At 43.1% G+C, this 12,699-nt stretch overlaps 1 protein-coding gene across 1 annotated transcript; it reads left to right on the top strand.

Moving 5' to 3' along the window:
* Positions 1-1,260: 1,260 nt before the first annotated feature.
* Positions 1,261-10,156, top strand: AMIGO1 (adhesion molecule with Ig like domain 1). Its single transcript, XM_087929697.1, has one exon. It carries the CDS (start codon positions 2,660-2,662, stop codon positions 4,304-4,306), a length of 1,647 nt encoding a protein of 548 aa, XP_087785823.1. The 5' UTR covers positions 1,261-2,659; the 3' UTR covers positions 4,307-10,156.
* Positions 10,157-12,699: the final 2,543 nt, after the last annotated feature.

Genomic DNA, 12,699 nt, shown 5'->3' with positions numbered 1-12,699 from the left:
TTTCATGCTGGTAGAGTTTTAGGTCTTTTTAACATGAACAGAGAACACTTCAGCAATGAGGAAACATCTTAGCTACAGGCATGGGGAGAATTTAAAAAGTTTGGTTGATTCTACTGTTTTGTTTTAATAGACTACCGCTCTTTTAAAAAAATATTTAGATAGAAAGATAAGTAAATATCCACAGGATAGATACACTGTACTGTACCAGGTGAAACAACCATAATTCCCATCTTAGAAGCCGTGCAACTATTCATCATTCTAGCCATGGTCTATCCCCTGCAGGATGAAGGCCTGCCTGTTTCCAACCAATGTGGTCCTGAGCTTTCTTTTGTTCACCATATTTGCTAATGTCCTCCATCCCTCTTGTTTTAGGTCTCTTTCATGGAGGCTTTTTATCAAGTGGGATCCATTCTGATTGCCTTTGATCCACCTGCCATTGGTTCTATGTGCTATGTGACCAGCCCATTTCCATTTCAATTCTTTTACTCTCTTGATATCATATCCTTTCGTTGGTCCCCTAATCCATTTGCAGGTATTTCTATCTTGCCTTGTCATGCTGAGCATGTCTCTTTCCGTGGCTCTTTGCGCCACTTTTGTATCGATTGTGAGGTTAGTGTCCACGTTTCACTGCCGTATGTTAGAGCAGGTAGCACACCCTGATCAAAAACTTTTCTCTTCAGGAATAGGGGGGAGGTCACTCTTGAAAATTACACTTAGCTTGCTGAATGCCTGCCAACCACTTTTTAACAATTTCCTTTATTGGGTCACCTTCTGTTGGCCAAGGTATACATCGGAGTCTACTATGTCATTAAGTCTATGTATTTATGCATTAGTCCCCTTTCAACTCTCGCCTCAGGGCAAGACTTTCAACGGCTTCATACATTCTAAAGTGGAACAAAAGTTAGAATTAACGTTACTAGAGGTCAAACAAACGTCTCTGGAAACCGATCCCGAGCATCTTTGGAACGGCGCCACCTGTCCGACCTTTCAGACCCATCCTTTCGTTTTTCTCGATTCCCTCCGCCATCCCCCCACCTCCCAAGTTTCCCACTCGGAGCTTTCCCCGAGTAAGAGCGCGCTGGCGAAGACGTTACTTGAAGGAACCGCTGCGGAGCGTTCAAGGACTTTCTGTTTCCGCTCCCCAGCGACGCAGCGAGATCTGCCGGTCGCAGGGAGTCCGGGCAAGGACTAGTTAAAAGACTCGCCTGCCCTTCATTGGCTCAGGGGCGCCCATCGAACCCTACGAAACCCGAACGTTCTCGGAGGCAGCGACTGTTGACTGGTCGGGCCGCTCGCCCGTCCCGCCTTTAAGCCCCCGCCTCACCAATATCATTTGTTTTTATCAAAACAACAACAAGAGACAATTGGCGCGAACGCAGCCTGGCTTTTTTTCCCCCCACCGAAGGAGGCTCTTTCCGGCAGAGCGAGCCTGCCGAAGACCGCCCGCGGCCCCTCTCTCCTTTTGGCCCTGACCAGAACAGCCTTCAGATCGGAGGTCGGGACTTGGCGCCACTTGCCGGCTACAAGCAGGGAGGAGAAGGGAGGCTCCAACAACACAGCCAAGGCGCCAAGGTTTCGGCACCCTTTCCCACTCTCGTTCGACCGAGGAGCCTCCCTTTAGGACCGGAGTCCCTGGGCTGCAGTGCGGAGTAGCGTCCAGGTTGCCAAAGCCCCGGCGGTGCGACTACTTGCGTGAGCATGTGAGTGTGTGTTGGGGCTCCCTCTCTGAGGACTGCTTGGCCAGCCACCTCCACCTCCTCCTCCTCCTCCTCCCCTGACAGGCTGTGGGTGGGTGTGAGCGTGAGCGTGCTAAGAGCTAGTGTGTGCAAGACCATCGCACTCCCAGGACGCGCGCACATGCGCGCGCAGCCCGCCTGCCCGCCTTTCCTGCTTCCAGTCAACCAGCCTGGATTAACCTTTCCGGCTCCCGCCGTGTCTTTGCTCTGCTGACCGACCGCTCCGCAACCACCGGAAGCCTGCCCGCTCGGCACTAGCGAGCCTCTGTTCCCCACCAGCCGTCCTTCGAGAGCCCCGTCAGCCCCTCTGCTCGCGCGGGACAAGCTCCCGGTCCCAAGCCCGCCGGAGAGAAGTGGCTGCGGCTCCGGACTCCTCCTTCAGAACAGGAACCGCTGCCTTCTTCGGCTTCCTCGGCAGCCCGGCCCGCTTCTTCCTTTCTGCGAGGGCAGGAGGCCGCATGAGAAGCCAGCGCTGCGGGAACCGACCCGCCGGGATGGGCTGAGCGGCGGAGGGAGAGGAGCCTCGTTCGCCGGTGAGTGAATGAGCGGTTGGCGCTGCCGCTTGGGGGACTGACTGTTGGTGCAATGCAACACCGCGTGGCAGGCTGCAGGGCTTGGCCGACCACGGGCTGAGGAGGGGAGGAGCGGACGTCAAAGCGTGAGAGCCGGCCTTGACTTGTCCATGAGAGGCACCTTTTCCCCAGCGGGGCTGGAGGAAGCGGGCGACGAGGGCTTGGTCTTCTTCGCCGTCCTCCGGGTCGCACTTGGCAGCAGGTGGATCCTGCCGCCCCTGCTCGGGGGATGAGCACAGCGGGTCCTCTTCCCGCTCGGCCTCGTTCCCGCCCTTTGCTTTGCCTCCTGGCAAAGCCCGGACTTGGCCAGCGCCGGGTGGAGCCGGTCCCAGTGCCCTCACTGCTACCTCCATGGTTCCTGCCCCTCCATCTTCTCTTCTCCAGAAACGGGACCCTGACTCTTCCTCGCTGAGTCTTACCATGTGGTTTCAGGATGCTCTAGTGACCCGTCAGTGTCTTCTTCTGAGCTTTAAAGCATCTTGCCTGCTGGTGCTATTGAGTTTGGGCACTGGCCGGCAAGGAGGGATGGCGCTGAATTGCCCCAAGAACTGTGTCTGTGCCAGCAACATCATCAGCTGCTCCAAAGCGGACCTGAAAGTCTTCCCTCATCACCTTCCTCATTACGCCACCGTCCTGGACTTTAGCCACAACCAGCTGACTCACCTGCGCGCAGAGTGGGCTCCTTTCCAGCTCTCTCACCTCCATTCCTTGTTCCTCAGCCACAATGGCCTTCACTTCATCTCCACTGAGGCCTTCAGCAACGTCCCCCACCTGAAATACTTGGACCTCTCCTCCAACGCCATTGATTCACTGGGAGAGAACATCTTCAGCAAACTGACTGAGCTGGAGGTGCTCCTCCTGTTCAGCAACAAGATCTCCAAGATTGACCACTCAGCTTTTGATGACATGGCCAACCTCCAGAAACTGTACCTTAGCCATAATGAGATCACCCGCTTCCCCCTAGAGCTGGTAAAAAGGGGAGATGCCAAGCTTCCCGAACTGGCACTGCTGGACCTTTCTTCCAACAAGATCAAGAACCTGCATGTGAAAGAGGTCAGTGGGCTCCCAGCCTGGATGAAGAACGGCCTCTATGTTCACAGCAACCCCCTCAGCTGCCAATGTGAGCTTTTCAACCTCTTCACCCACTGGCAGAAGCGGCAACTCAGCTCAGCTGTGGACTTTAAGGAAGAGCTCCAGTGCTTTGATCAGGCCAAGAATAAAAACATCACAATTTCCAGCCTGTCTGATCCAGAGGGCATGAACTGCAGTGCCTTCAAGGAGCAAGCCCTAGAGTTCCACCGTGGGGACAAGGTAACCATCAATTGTGATACCAGGCAGCGAGGAGTGACAGTTAAGGAATGGGTGACACCCCGATATGAGCATGTTCAACAGGAGGACGATAATAACACTATTACTCTGCTGCCAAACGGAAGCCTTCTGATAAGTAATATCAGCACAGAAGATATGGGTCTGTATACCTGTTATGCAGTAAGCCAGGTGTTCAATGAGACCCTCTATGTACAAGTCACAGTCCATAACTATACCCTTCATGGAGCCCCAGACATGCTCAACACAGCCTATACCACACTAGTGGGCTGTATTCTGAGTGTCATTCTGGTGCTCATCTACCTTTATCTGACTCCATGCCGTTGCTGGTGCCGCAGCAATGAGAAGCAGGCTAACCAACAAGAGGACAGTATCAACTCTTCAGTGCTCAGCACCACTCCGAATCACAATGCTGAAGTGACTGGGGACAAGGAAGGATTAAACCGGAACACCGTGCCAAGCAGAGCCCAAGGCCAGAATGGCAAATGCAAACCCACCAATTCCCCCAAACATCCACCCAAAGGAGTCCAGAAGGTAGAGAGAAAATTGTCAGATCCAGATTCAGTCAGCTCCGTCTTCTCTGACACTCCCATTGTGGGACCCTCACCAAATGAAGGCGGGAGAGGAAGCAGTAGGGACAAAGCAGCGACTGAATTAGTTGGACTGCTGTGATCATTCAGGCTATGAAAGGAAAGGAACAGATCCACATCTTGATCATCAAGTCAGGCACTATTCTATAATCTGCCACAGTCTGTAAGAGCATTCCTGTTTGGTTCCCTTCTTGTTGTGTCCAGTGTTGAACACCTGATGTCTCAACTTGCTCCCCAGCAGTTTCTGAGCCTTCTGTTTTTTTTTGTTTTTTTTTGTTTTGGAATGTGATCTTTCGGTTCCCTTGCGCTGGAAGTTTGCAAGCATCCCACTGAGAAAACAGAGACAAAACATGAATAGTAAAGAGTACTAGCTAGGTTTTCTGCATCCTGCTATTGCATTTGTATTTCCCCCTTCTTAGGGGATTTTGCTCCCAAATATCCATGCAAGTATGAAATTCAGTTCAAGGTCTGTTCATCTATTGCAGCCAGAATATTGTGTGTCATTTTATAATAGGGCCGTAAGCCTTCAGAAGTATCTGCTCCTTCCTCAGAGGGATAAAATGAGCTTAGAAATCATATTTTAGCTATCTCTCATACAAATTAAATTAAATTATATTGTCCCCTATAGCTCCAGCTATAATGGTAGTCCCAAGTAGCCAAAAGAAATAACTTTTAAAATTCCTAAGTAGGTTTTTTTTTCTTAACTATTGCTAAAATATTTTTTTAAAGCAGCAAATGAACATTTACACTATATCAGATTTCTCAGGACACAACTCAAAATATTTTCTAGCAAGCAAAATATTTTCTGTTTCTGTTTTACGTTTTGTGCCAGTGGAAAAAGATGATAAAAATGGATATATAGCAGTGAAAGTGGATATGATGCTCTCTCTTCCTTTCTCCCATCAAGAGATTAGTGAAAAAGGAGTTAAATCCAAAGATTTTAGACATCAGAGCATCAAATTGCAAGAAAGAACCAACAGCCTTGGGAACTGGTGAGCTAGAAATCTGCACCCCTGTCTTGCTTCCTCTAAATGCAGCAACAACAAGAACACAGCATGGCTGGATGCAGATCTACTGCCTTCCCCTTTCAGCTCTGGCAGTTTAATGGTCAGATTCCACTTCCAGATTATGGTCAAATTTTAGCACATCTCCACTTTCTTTCAGGACTTCAGCAAGACAGGAGCCTATGGCAAGCTCTATAGCTCCAGAACTATTTGATGCCTCATCATCTTCAACCCAGTTCTTCTCATCTTTATTTAAGAGGCCAAGCATGTTCCAGGTGTTTGGGGGAAAGGAGGGATTTTATGAGCCATTCTGTTTTAGCAGGAGCCATGCAAGTACACAGCTTTGTAATATGTAGATAGGATCAACTTCTTATACGGACTTTGAACATCCTCCTAAAACAAACAGCATTGCGCCTGACGCTTATCTAAGTTGTTTTATTATTTTTTAAAATTTCTTCCTATGTTTAAATTGGCTTTTCCTCCCAAGGAGTGGTATATAGAAACAACAAAGAAAGAAGATTGTTTTCACAATATTGTAATGCTTCAGTCCACATTCTCTTTATGGGGTGAAATCATCCAAGTTAGGGATGAATCTTGCTCTTAATACCATTTCTCAGGTTCCCCCTCCAAAAAACCCACCCCTGAATGTTGCCTATCCTGGCCTGTTCAGAGTGCCCCCTTTACTAGAGGTGGACTTGGGAAGTATATGGGACCCTAAGAAGAAATTCATTAAAGGAACATTCCTTAACATACAGCAAAGCTTTTCATTTGCTCTGGATTCATATTCCATTGCTAGTTACAAATTATTGTTGCTTCTGGATAGAGAAGGACAGAAAAATAGAATAGGCATATATGATACAATAAGCCATAGAGTGTTTTGCACAAAGCTGTGAATGGCTCCTGTTACCACTCTTAAAAGATCAAACAGCCATAGCAAGTGTGATCATATCACTAAGGCTCTGCCATTAATTTATATGACTAATATGACTAATCTAGGGCTGTTGGAGCTCAAAGTGATCCTTGAACCACAGAAGCTAATCCCCTCACTTTATCTAGTTAGAAATATCTCTTAAGTTACACTTAGCTCCTGGTGATTTCATGGATATGTCCATTATTTTTGGCAACAGTATGAAAATAGTTCCCATTGCTTTTGCCACAGTGTTTTGTTTTAAACTTCCCATCTACCTTAAAGCTCTAGGAGTTCCTAGTAAACTCCCATCCAAGCACTGATTAGATCCAGTTGTGTTTTCAAGATATATCAATGTTCGCTAAGTGCTGACATCTGCTATAAACTTTCACCAATTAGTTCTGGGACTGTCCAATGTGTCTTTCTCAGTATATTAGGAGAAATGAAACCTCAAAATAAATAGGCCATCAGAAAAACGTTTCTACAAACTCACAAAAGGATTGAGTTAGGAAAGGATGATTTAAAAAAAAATGAAGCAAGTAAATGAAAAGAATTGCATGGGCAATAGTAAGCACTCAGAGAGTTTAGCAATAATGAACTAGAAACAACCAATTTTTGTAAATCTGTTCATGTGATATCTTGGCAATCTTTTTGTTCAGGACTTCCCCTCCTCTGGACCTTGCAGAAAGCTAATTTCCTAGAAGATTGTTGTTAGTCACAAAGTTGTGTCTGACACATTGCAACCCCATGGACAACGTTCCTCCAGGCCTTTCTGTCCTCTACTGTCCCCCGTAGTCCATTTAAGCTCATACCGACTGCTTCAATGAATCCATCCAGCCACCTTGTTCTCTGCTGTCCCCTTCTTCTTTTGCCCTCAATCATTCCCAGCATTAGGCTCTTCTCCAGTGAGTCCTTCCTTCTCATTAGGTGGTCAAAATAAATTACTTAAAAGCAAGATAAGAACAGATTCAAGACTAGTGCTTTGGAAGGAAGGAAGAAGAACCTTGCATTAGGATGATATGTGCTACTTTTTTTTCATGTTATGACTTAATTTATTGTAATACATCTCATTCAGAAGGAATTTAAGTATCTAATTGTCCTATATATGGAGAAAGTTTTATAGCCTGAGTGCCATAGATATAAGTTAAGATAACATTAAAATACATAAATATATAATACAGGAGCAGCACAGCTTAATCTCGGTGTAATAACTCTTGCACAAATATTTGCACTGGATGCATCTGTATCAATTCTATCATATTCAAAATGTGTTATCCTATTTGATGGAAGCTTGTAGCTACCTGTCTGAAATTAGGCCCATTTGGTTATTAAGTATTCTCTACTTTGCCTGCCCTCTGGGATTTTTTTTTAAATCGCAAGACAAAAAAATTCCATGCCCTGGTATCTAAGCTCCATAAACTAGAAATACCAGGGACTGAACTAGTATGAGCTTTATGTTCCTAAATAGCAGTTCAGCCTCCAATTTTGGTTGAATATTACTGAATGAAGGCAGAATGAAAGGTTGGACTAAATTGAGAATATAAAGCATGAATTTGCATGTGTGGGTGTCCACATTTTTAATCCCGGCTCTAGCTTTCAATATTTGCTAGAAAATCTTAGTACTTAGGCAGGACTGTCATTTCTAACTTTTTTAGGAAAATATACATCAACCGATAGGGTTTTCTTGCATGAAAATTTTGATTTAGGAAAATTAAAATAGCCACATACACCCTTACTATTGTTGGAATACGCCCTCTTCATGTCTTCCTGGTAAGCTCAATCCACCAAAGAGATCACAAAAACTACTTTAAGAAACAAAACTTTCCTTTACTACTTAAGATGTGCATGATGCTCCCGGGGTGAATTTTATCCTGCATAGAGAAATTCGTCAGGCTGTGAGGCAGAAAATTTTAGGCACCAACATATGTAATGTGGACATATTTAAATAAAATGACCGGTAGAACAGCATGTGATCTTAAGAAATGGAGATTGTTACTGCTCTCTCTTAGAGCCTCTTGGTTCAAGCAACACTTGTTATCGCTAGCAGTAAATAAGCAAAAGGAAGTAGGTCATTTTTCCACCTCATAACCTGCGTTATGATATCAATATACGGAAAAACAATAATTCCGCCTATCTCCCATGTGATTAATCTTGTTCTGATGTTCATTCCTATACTGTTAACTCTAACCTGGAGGTAATATTTAGTAATCCCTACCTAGTATTTGTAATCGTAATGTATCAAGGATACTGACTCCAAATAAAATTAGTTCTACATTATTTAAATTTTCTCACACTAACCAGAAAATGATTTAGAACCAAAGAGTGGAAACAACTTTCCTCTTATGTCCAGCTCCTATTTTCCCTGCTTGGTTAAGACAGTGAACATAGCTGATTCAGAAGAGAAAGCTAACCCACAGATGGATAAAGCACCACGCTGATAATTACTACGTAGCTTTTTACAGTACTCTGCCTGTATGGGTAGGAAAAGAAATCATCTACAAGATTTTCCTGTGTAAACAATTGGGCTAAAGGAAGGATCCACCCACATTTCAAGTAACGTCAGAACTTTTTGTCTCATCAACTCTCCTGCTTTGTACCTGTTGTCTGTGTGCAGTCTAAATGCAATTTGCCTCTATATTACAGTGGCAGAAAAAGAACACTCCCCTTCAGCACTTTGTTTGGTACTCAGAGTACCATGTATACTGTATTTATTGGAATTACAGATCTGTTATGGCTGAGGGCATCAGGGGTTACTTTTTAATAGCAGTAAATGTTTGGTGCTAACTGCAAAGATCCATTTCTTTCTAGGCTGAACTTTCTAGTGTGCTGAAGAAGAGAGTAGCTAGATTTGTACATCATGCTAAGCCAGTAATGTAGTTGCTCTTGTTTTGGTTTAGCATACTGTATAAATCCAGCCGCTGCTTTATAAACCATAGGTTTTGGCTCAGAAAGTCAACCACTATGGTTTATTTAGTAAGTGATGGTTAAACAAACCAAGATGTGTAGCATGTGAACTTACGTTAGCACATTATCTCCAAATCCATAATCTGTCATATGCTCCTACAAGCAAGCAAAAAATAAACAGTCTTTACCTACTTAGTTTGACCTTCTTGCTTGCTCAACAGTAGTTACTGTCTTTAAGAGTCTGCTAAACCACAGCAATGTTAAGCCATTCCGGATTTATGTTATTTATACCTGCACTTTGAAAACCTTTGTTTTATTTGCTACTTGTTCTTTCATTTGTGCCATCAGAAAACAATATTCCATAAAAATTGAAGAATGAACTTCAAAGATAAATGTCTTTCTGAGGTCAATTGTACATACAACCTGCTCTGAATTGTTGATGAGGTCAAAGCAGGGATATCAAGTCAATTGCTCTAACAGGCTGCACAGAACTACTTAATTTTCATTTTAAAAGAAAATCAGTGGATGAACTTTCCGTTTTTGGCACTCAAGTCAAGACTTGTGCATCACAAACATTGAAGAGAGTTGCAAGCATGACTTAGCAAAATGAAGCACGTGTCTGGGGCTCAGAATTTGGAAGCAGACCATTCCAAATGCAAATCTCTTAAAAAGTGCATAGCCTAAAACAAATTTAAGGCAGGGGTTCCCAACCTTGGCAAATTTAAGACACGTGGACTTCAACTTCCAGAATTTCCTAGCCAGCCACGCTCACTGGAGCATTCTGGGAGTTGAAGTCCACACACATCTTTAAAGTTGCTAATTTTGGGAAACCCTGATTTAAGAGAAAATTTGTTCCAGTGTCTGAGAAATGGGTATTGCCTCTACTGAACAATAGAATGAGATCAGTCGTGGGATTAAAAAAAAAAAATTACTACCAGTTCTGTGGCTATGGCTAGGTGGGCATGCCAGGGAAAGGAAACAAAAATCTTCAGTCAGAGTTGCTTATAGTCCAGCATGGTCCTATCCCCTATTTTGTGACTGGCAGGTCAAGCAACAGTGTTCTAAGTTTGCTCGAATGCCTACTTATGTCAGGCAACAATAAAAATCCCGTAAAGAAGCTGGATTGGATTTCTCTGTTGGGTGGTTTACCTTCTAATATAACATTAAGTGACAATAAATCTTATATTGCTAGTAGGCACACCGGGATCTTCTGCTTTTTCATGCCCAACATAATTAGTTACAAATTGATTATGTTCACTATTGTGTCAAAAGCCTAACTTTGTAAGGGATGTAATGCTTGGTCACATATTTTCAGAGACATTTCACTAGACACCAGTTCATTATGTAGCTTGAAATTGCAATGTATAATGCTTGGTGTTTTTTTTAAACATCCTATTAAAAAGATTGCAGGTTTAGTTTGGCTAATTTCCTAAGTTGATGGTAAAATTATATAAAGCAGTCAAAATTCACCATCTATTAGAACTGCAATGAAGATTACTACAGTAGATATATACTTTGATGCAATGGATTTACATCTCATGCAACAATAACAGGTGGATTACAATACTTAGTCTGCATTTAGAATGTTGTATCAATCTGCTTATGTTCCACATGTGGAGCAAACCTATATATGTGACAGGACATATATTCACTCAATGTGTATGCTAATGGTTCAGTTCACAACTTCTCTAGATAGGAATTTCTGAACTTAGAATGACTTCTGCTTCAGGTTTGTGAGAACTATTACCAGTAGACCAGAAATGTAATTGGTAAGGCAACTCTATTACATGAACACTCCCCACATAAAGAAGCATATGTACAACCAGTGCTGATTACATGATTGGTATTGTGTTGTGCCATCTCATTTTTCTGGTAAAGATTCTATCATGCGTAGCTGTAATATGACTAGCAACCACTAGATGTCAAGAGAGAGATATAGCAAAACTCTTTGCTGCCATCTTATGGTGTTCTGGAATTGTCAGGGCCAGAGATGAAATAATCTATACATCATTTAGAGTTGTTAAAACCAACAGACATGTTTTCAATAGCAGTTTACTTCTCTCATCCTCCCTCCAGTGTTCCCCTTTAGAGCATTCATTGAATTTTCTTTTTGTCTTAGGTAGCCATTCACTGTACCAATCTGTACACAAACATGGGAAGGTAATAGGCTTAAAGAAACAATGGTATGGGCTAAATAGAACATGGCAATTTGGGCTGGGATGTACATAAAATTGTAATGCAAAACAATCTGTTTCGTAGAGAACATATGATCCCGTAAGAGCAAAAATGCTCATGCAATGAACTGAACCTTCCGAGACCAAAAGCACTGTTTACCCAAGAGATAGCTTTATTCATTCATGAAAGAAGATGTTACAGAAGAATCGTTATACCCGTTTGTCCTTTGCACTGATAAGGAAGGAACAAAGGCTAAGGAAGTCTAGTTAGCCAAAGCATTCTCTTGGCCATGAAGCGAACAGCAGCAATAGATATCAGCAGACAACATCCCACCGTAGAATAATCTGCTCATGTGCTGCATTCAGATCATAGGCTAAGGAATTAGCACATGGGGAGGAGAAGGTAAAACGTGCTAGTAGAACATGCACTATTTAAAAAAAAAAAACTAGGCTAGGAATTTCCTTGAGAGTTTCCTCTGAATCTTAGTGCTTCCCAACTAACACACTCCCTTCACTAAATTGTTCCTAATGATCTGGGTAATTGCTATATTCCTTGGGGCCATTTTTACTTCTGCACCATGGAGCCATTGCTTATTGATTGCTTGGTATATCAGTGATGAAATCTGTCTTTATGACTTTGCCTGCCAGCCAGCCTTCCAATAGATCAGTGGGTATTGCTGAAGTTTTCAGGATTTTAGAACTAGCATGCACTTTGACCCAAATTTACATGTAGGAACTAATTGTTGTGTGAATACAGTCACAGTAAACATCTTCAACAAATCTAGTGTTTAACAGAAGGTTTCAGGAACTTTTTTTACTAGCTTGTGTGGAAAGGGAACTTCACGAAGACAGTAGTGTCACACAAAAAAACAGGAAAAGCCCAAGGGCAACATCAGGCCAGCCAGAAAACAAACTTACATAGGAAAAGGAATCAAATAAAAAGTATTAAAGAATCCCTATAGACAAAAGCCTAAGTAATTAAGAAAGCTAGACAAATAGAAAAAAGGAAACAAAAGATAATTCAGAAAACCATTACAAACACAGGACATACCAAATAAGCAAAACAAACAGACAAAAGACACGAAATATAAATTACAAAAGGGACAGACAGGAGATTGCCACAGAACAAATATGAAAAACTATCTTAAAGCTAAAAGAGATTACAGAAAAACAATAATACAATCTGGCCACCCACACCCCTCAGAATTTGCTCCCGGAGGGAATAAAGACAAACTCAAACAGGATTTGAAACATTAAGCACAAATACAAACATTCACACAAAATCAACTTACAAAGGGAGAAAAGGGTATAAAAAAACAGGGACTTACCATAGGAGGCTAGCTAGCCCAGGAACGCAGACTTCTCACTGTTCCCCGCCTTCCTGAAAAATAAAAAGATCCAGCTTTCAAGCAGTTGTCCGTATCCTTGCGCTCTCCCAGTGGGAAAATCGAATCCTTGAAAGAAAGGCATTTTGACACCTTTCAAC

Source organism: Pseudonaja textilis, chromosome 3 (genome assembly GCF_049901715.1).
Source record: "Pseudonaja textilis isolate UNSWEBS1 chromosome 3, rPseTex1.2, whole genome shotgun sequence".
NCBI classification, from domain to species: domain Eukaryota; kingdom Metazoa; phylum Chordata; class Lepidosauria; order Squamata; family Elapidae; genus Pseudonaja; species Pseudonaja textilis.
Note: the sequence above shows the minus strand (reverse complement) of the source record. Positions and strands in the feature narration are given on the sequence as shown.

What these genes read in the sequence shown, in the direction of transcription:
- AMIGO1 (XM_087929697.1), top strand. Translation starts at nt 2,660, where the DNA reads ATGGTTCCTGCCCCTCCATCTTCTCTTCTCCAGAAACGGGACCCTGAC.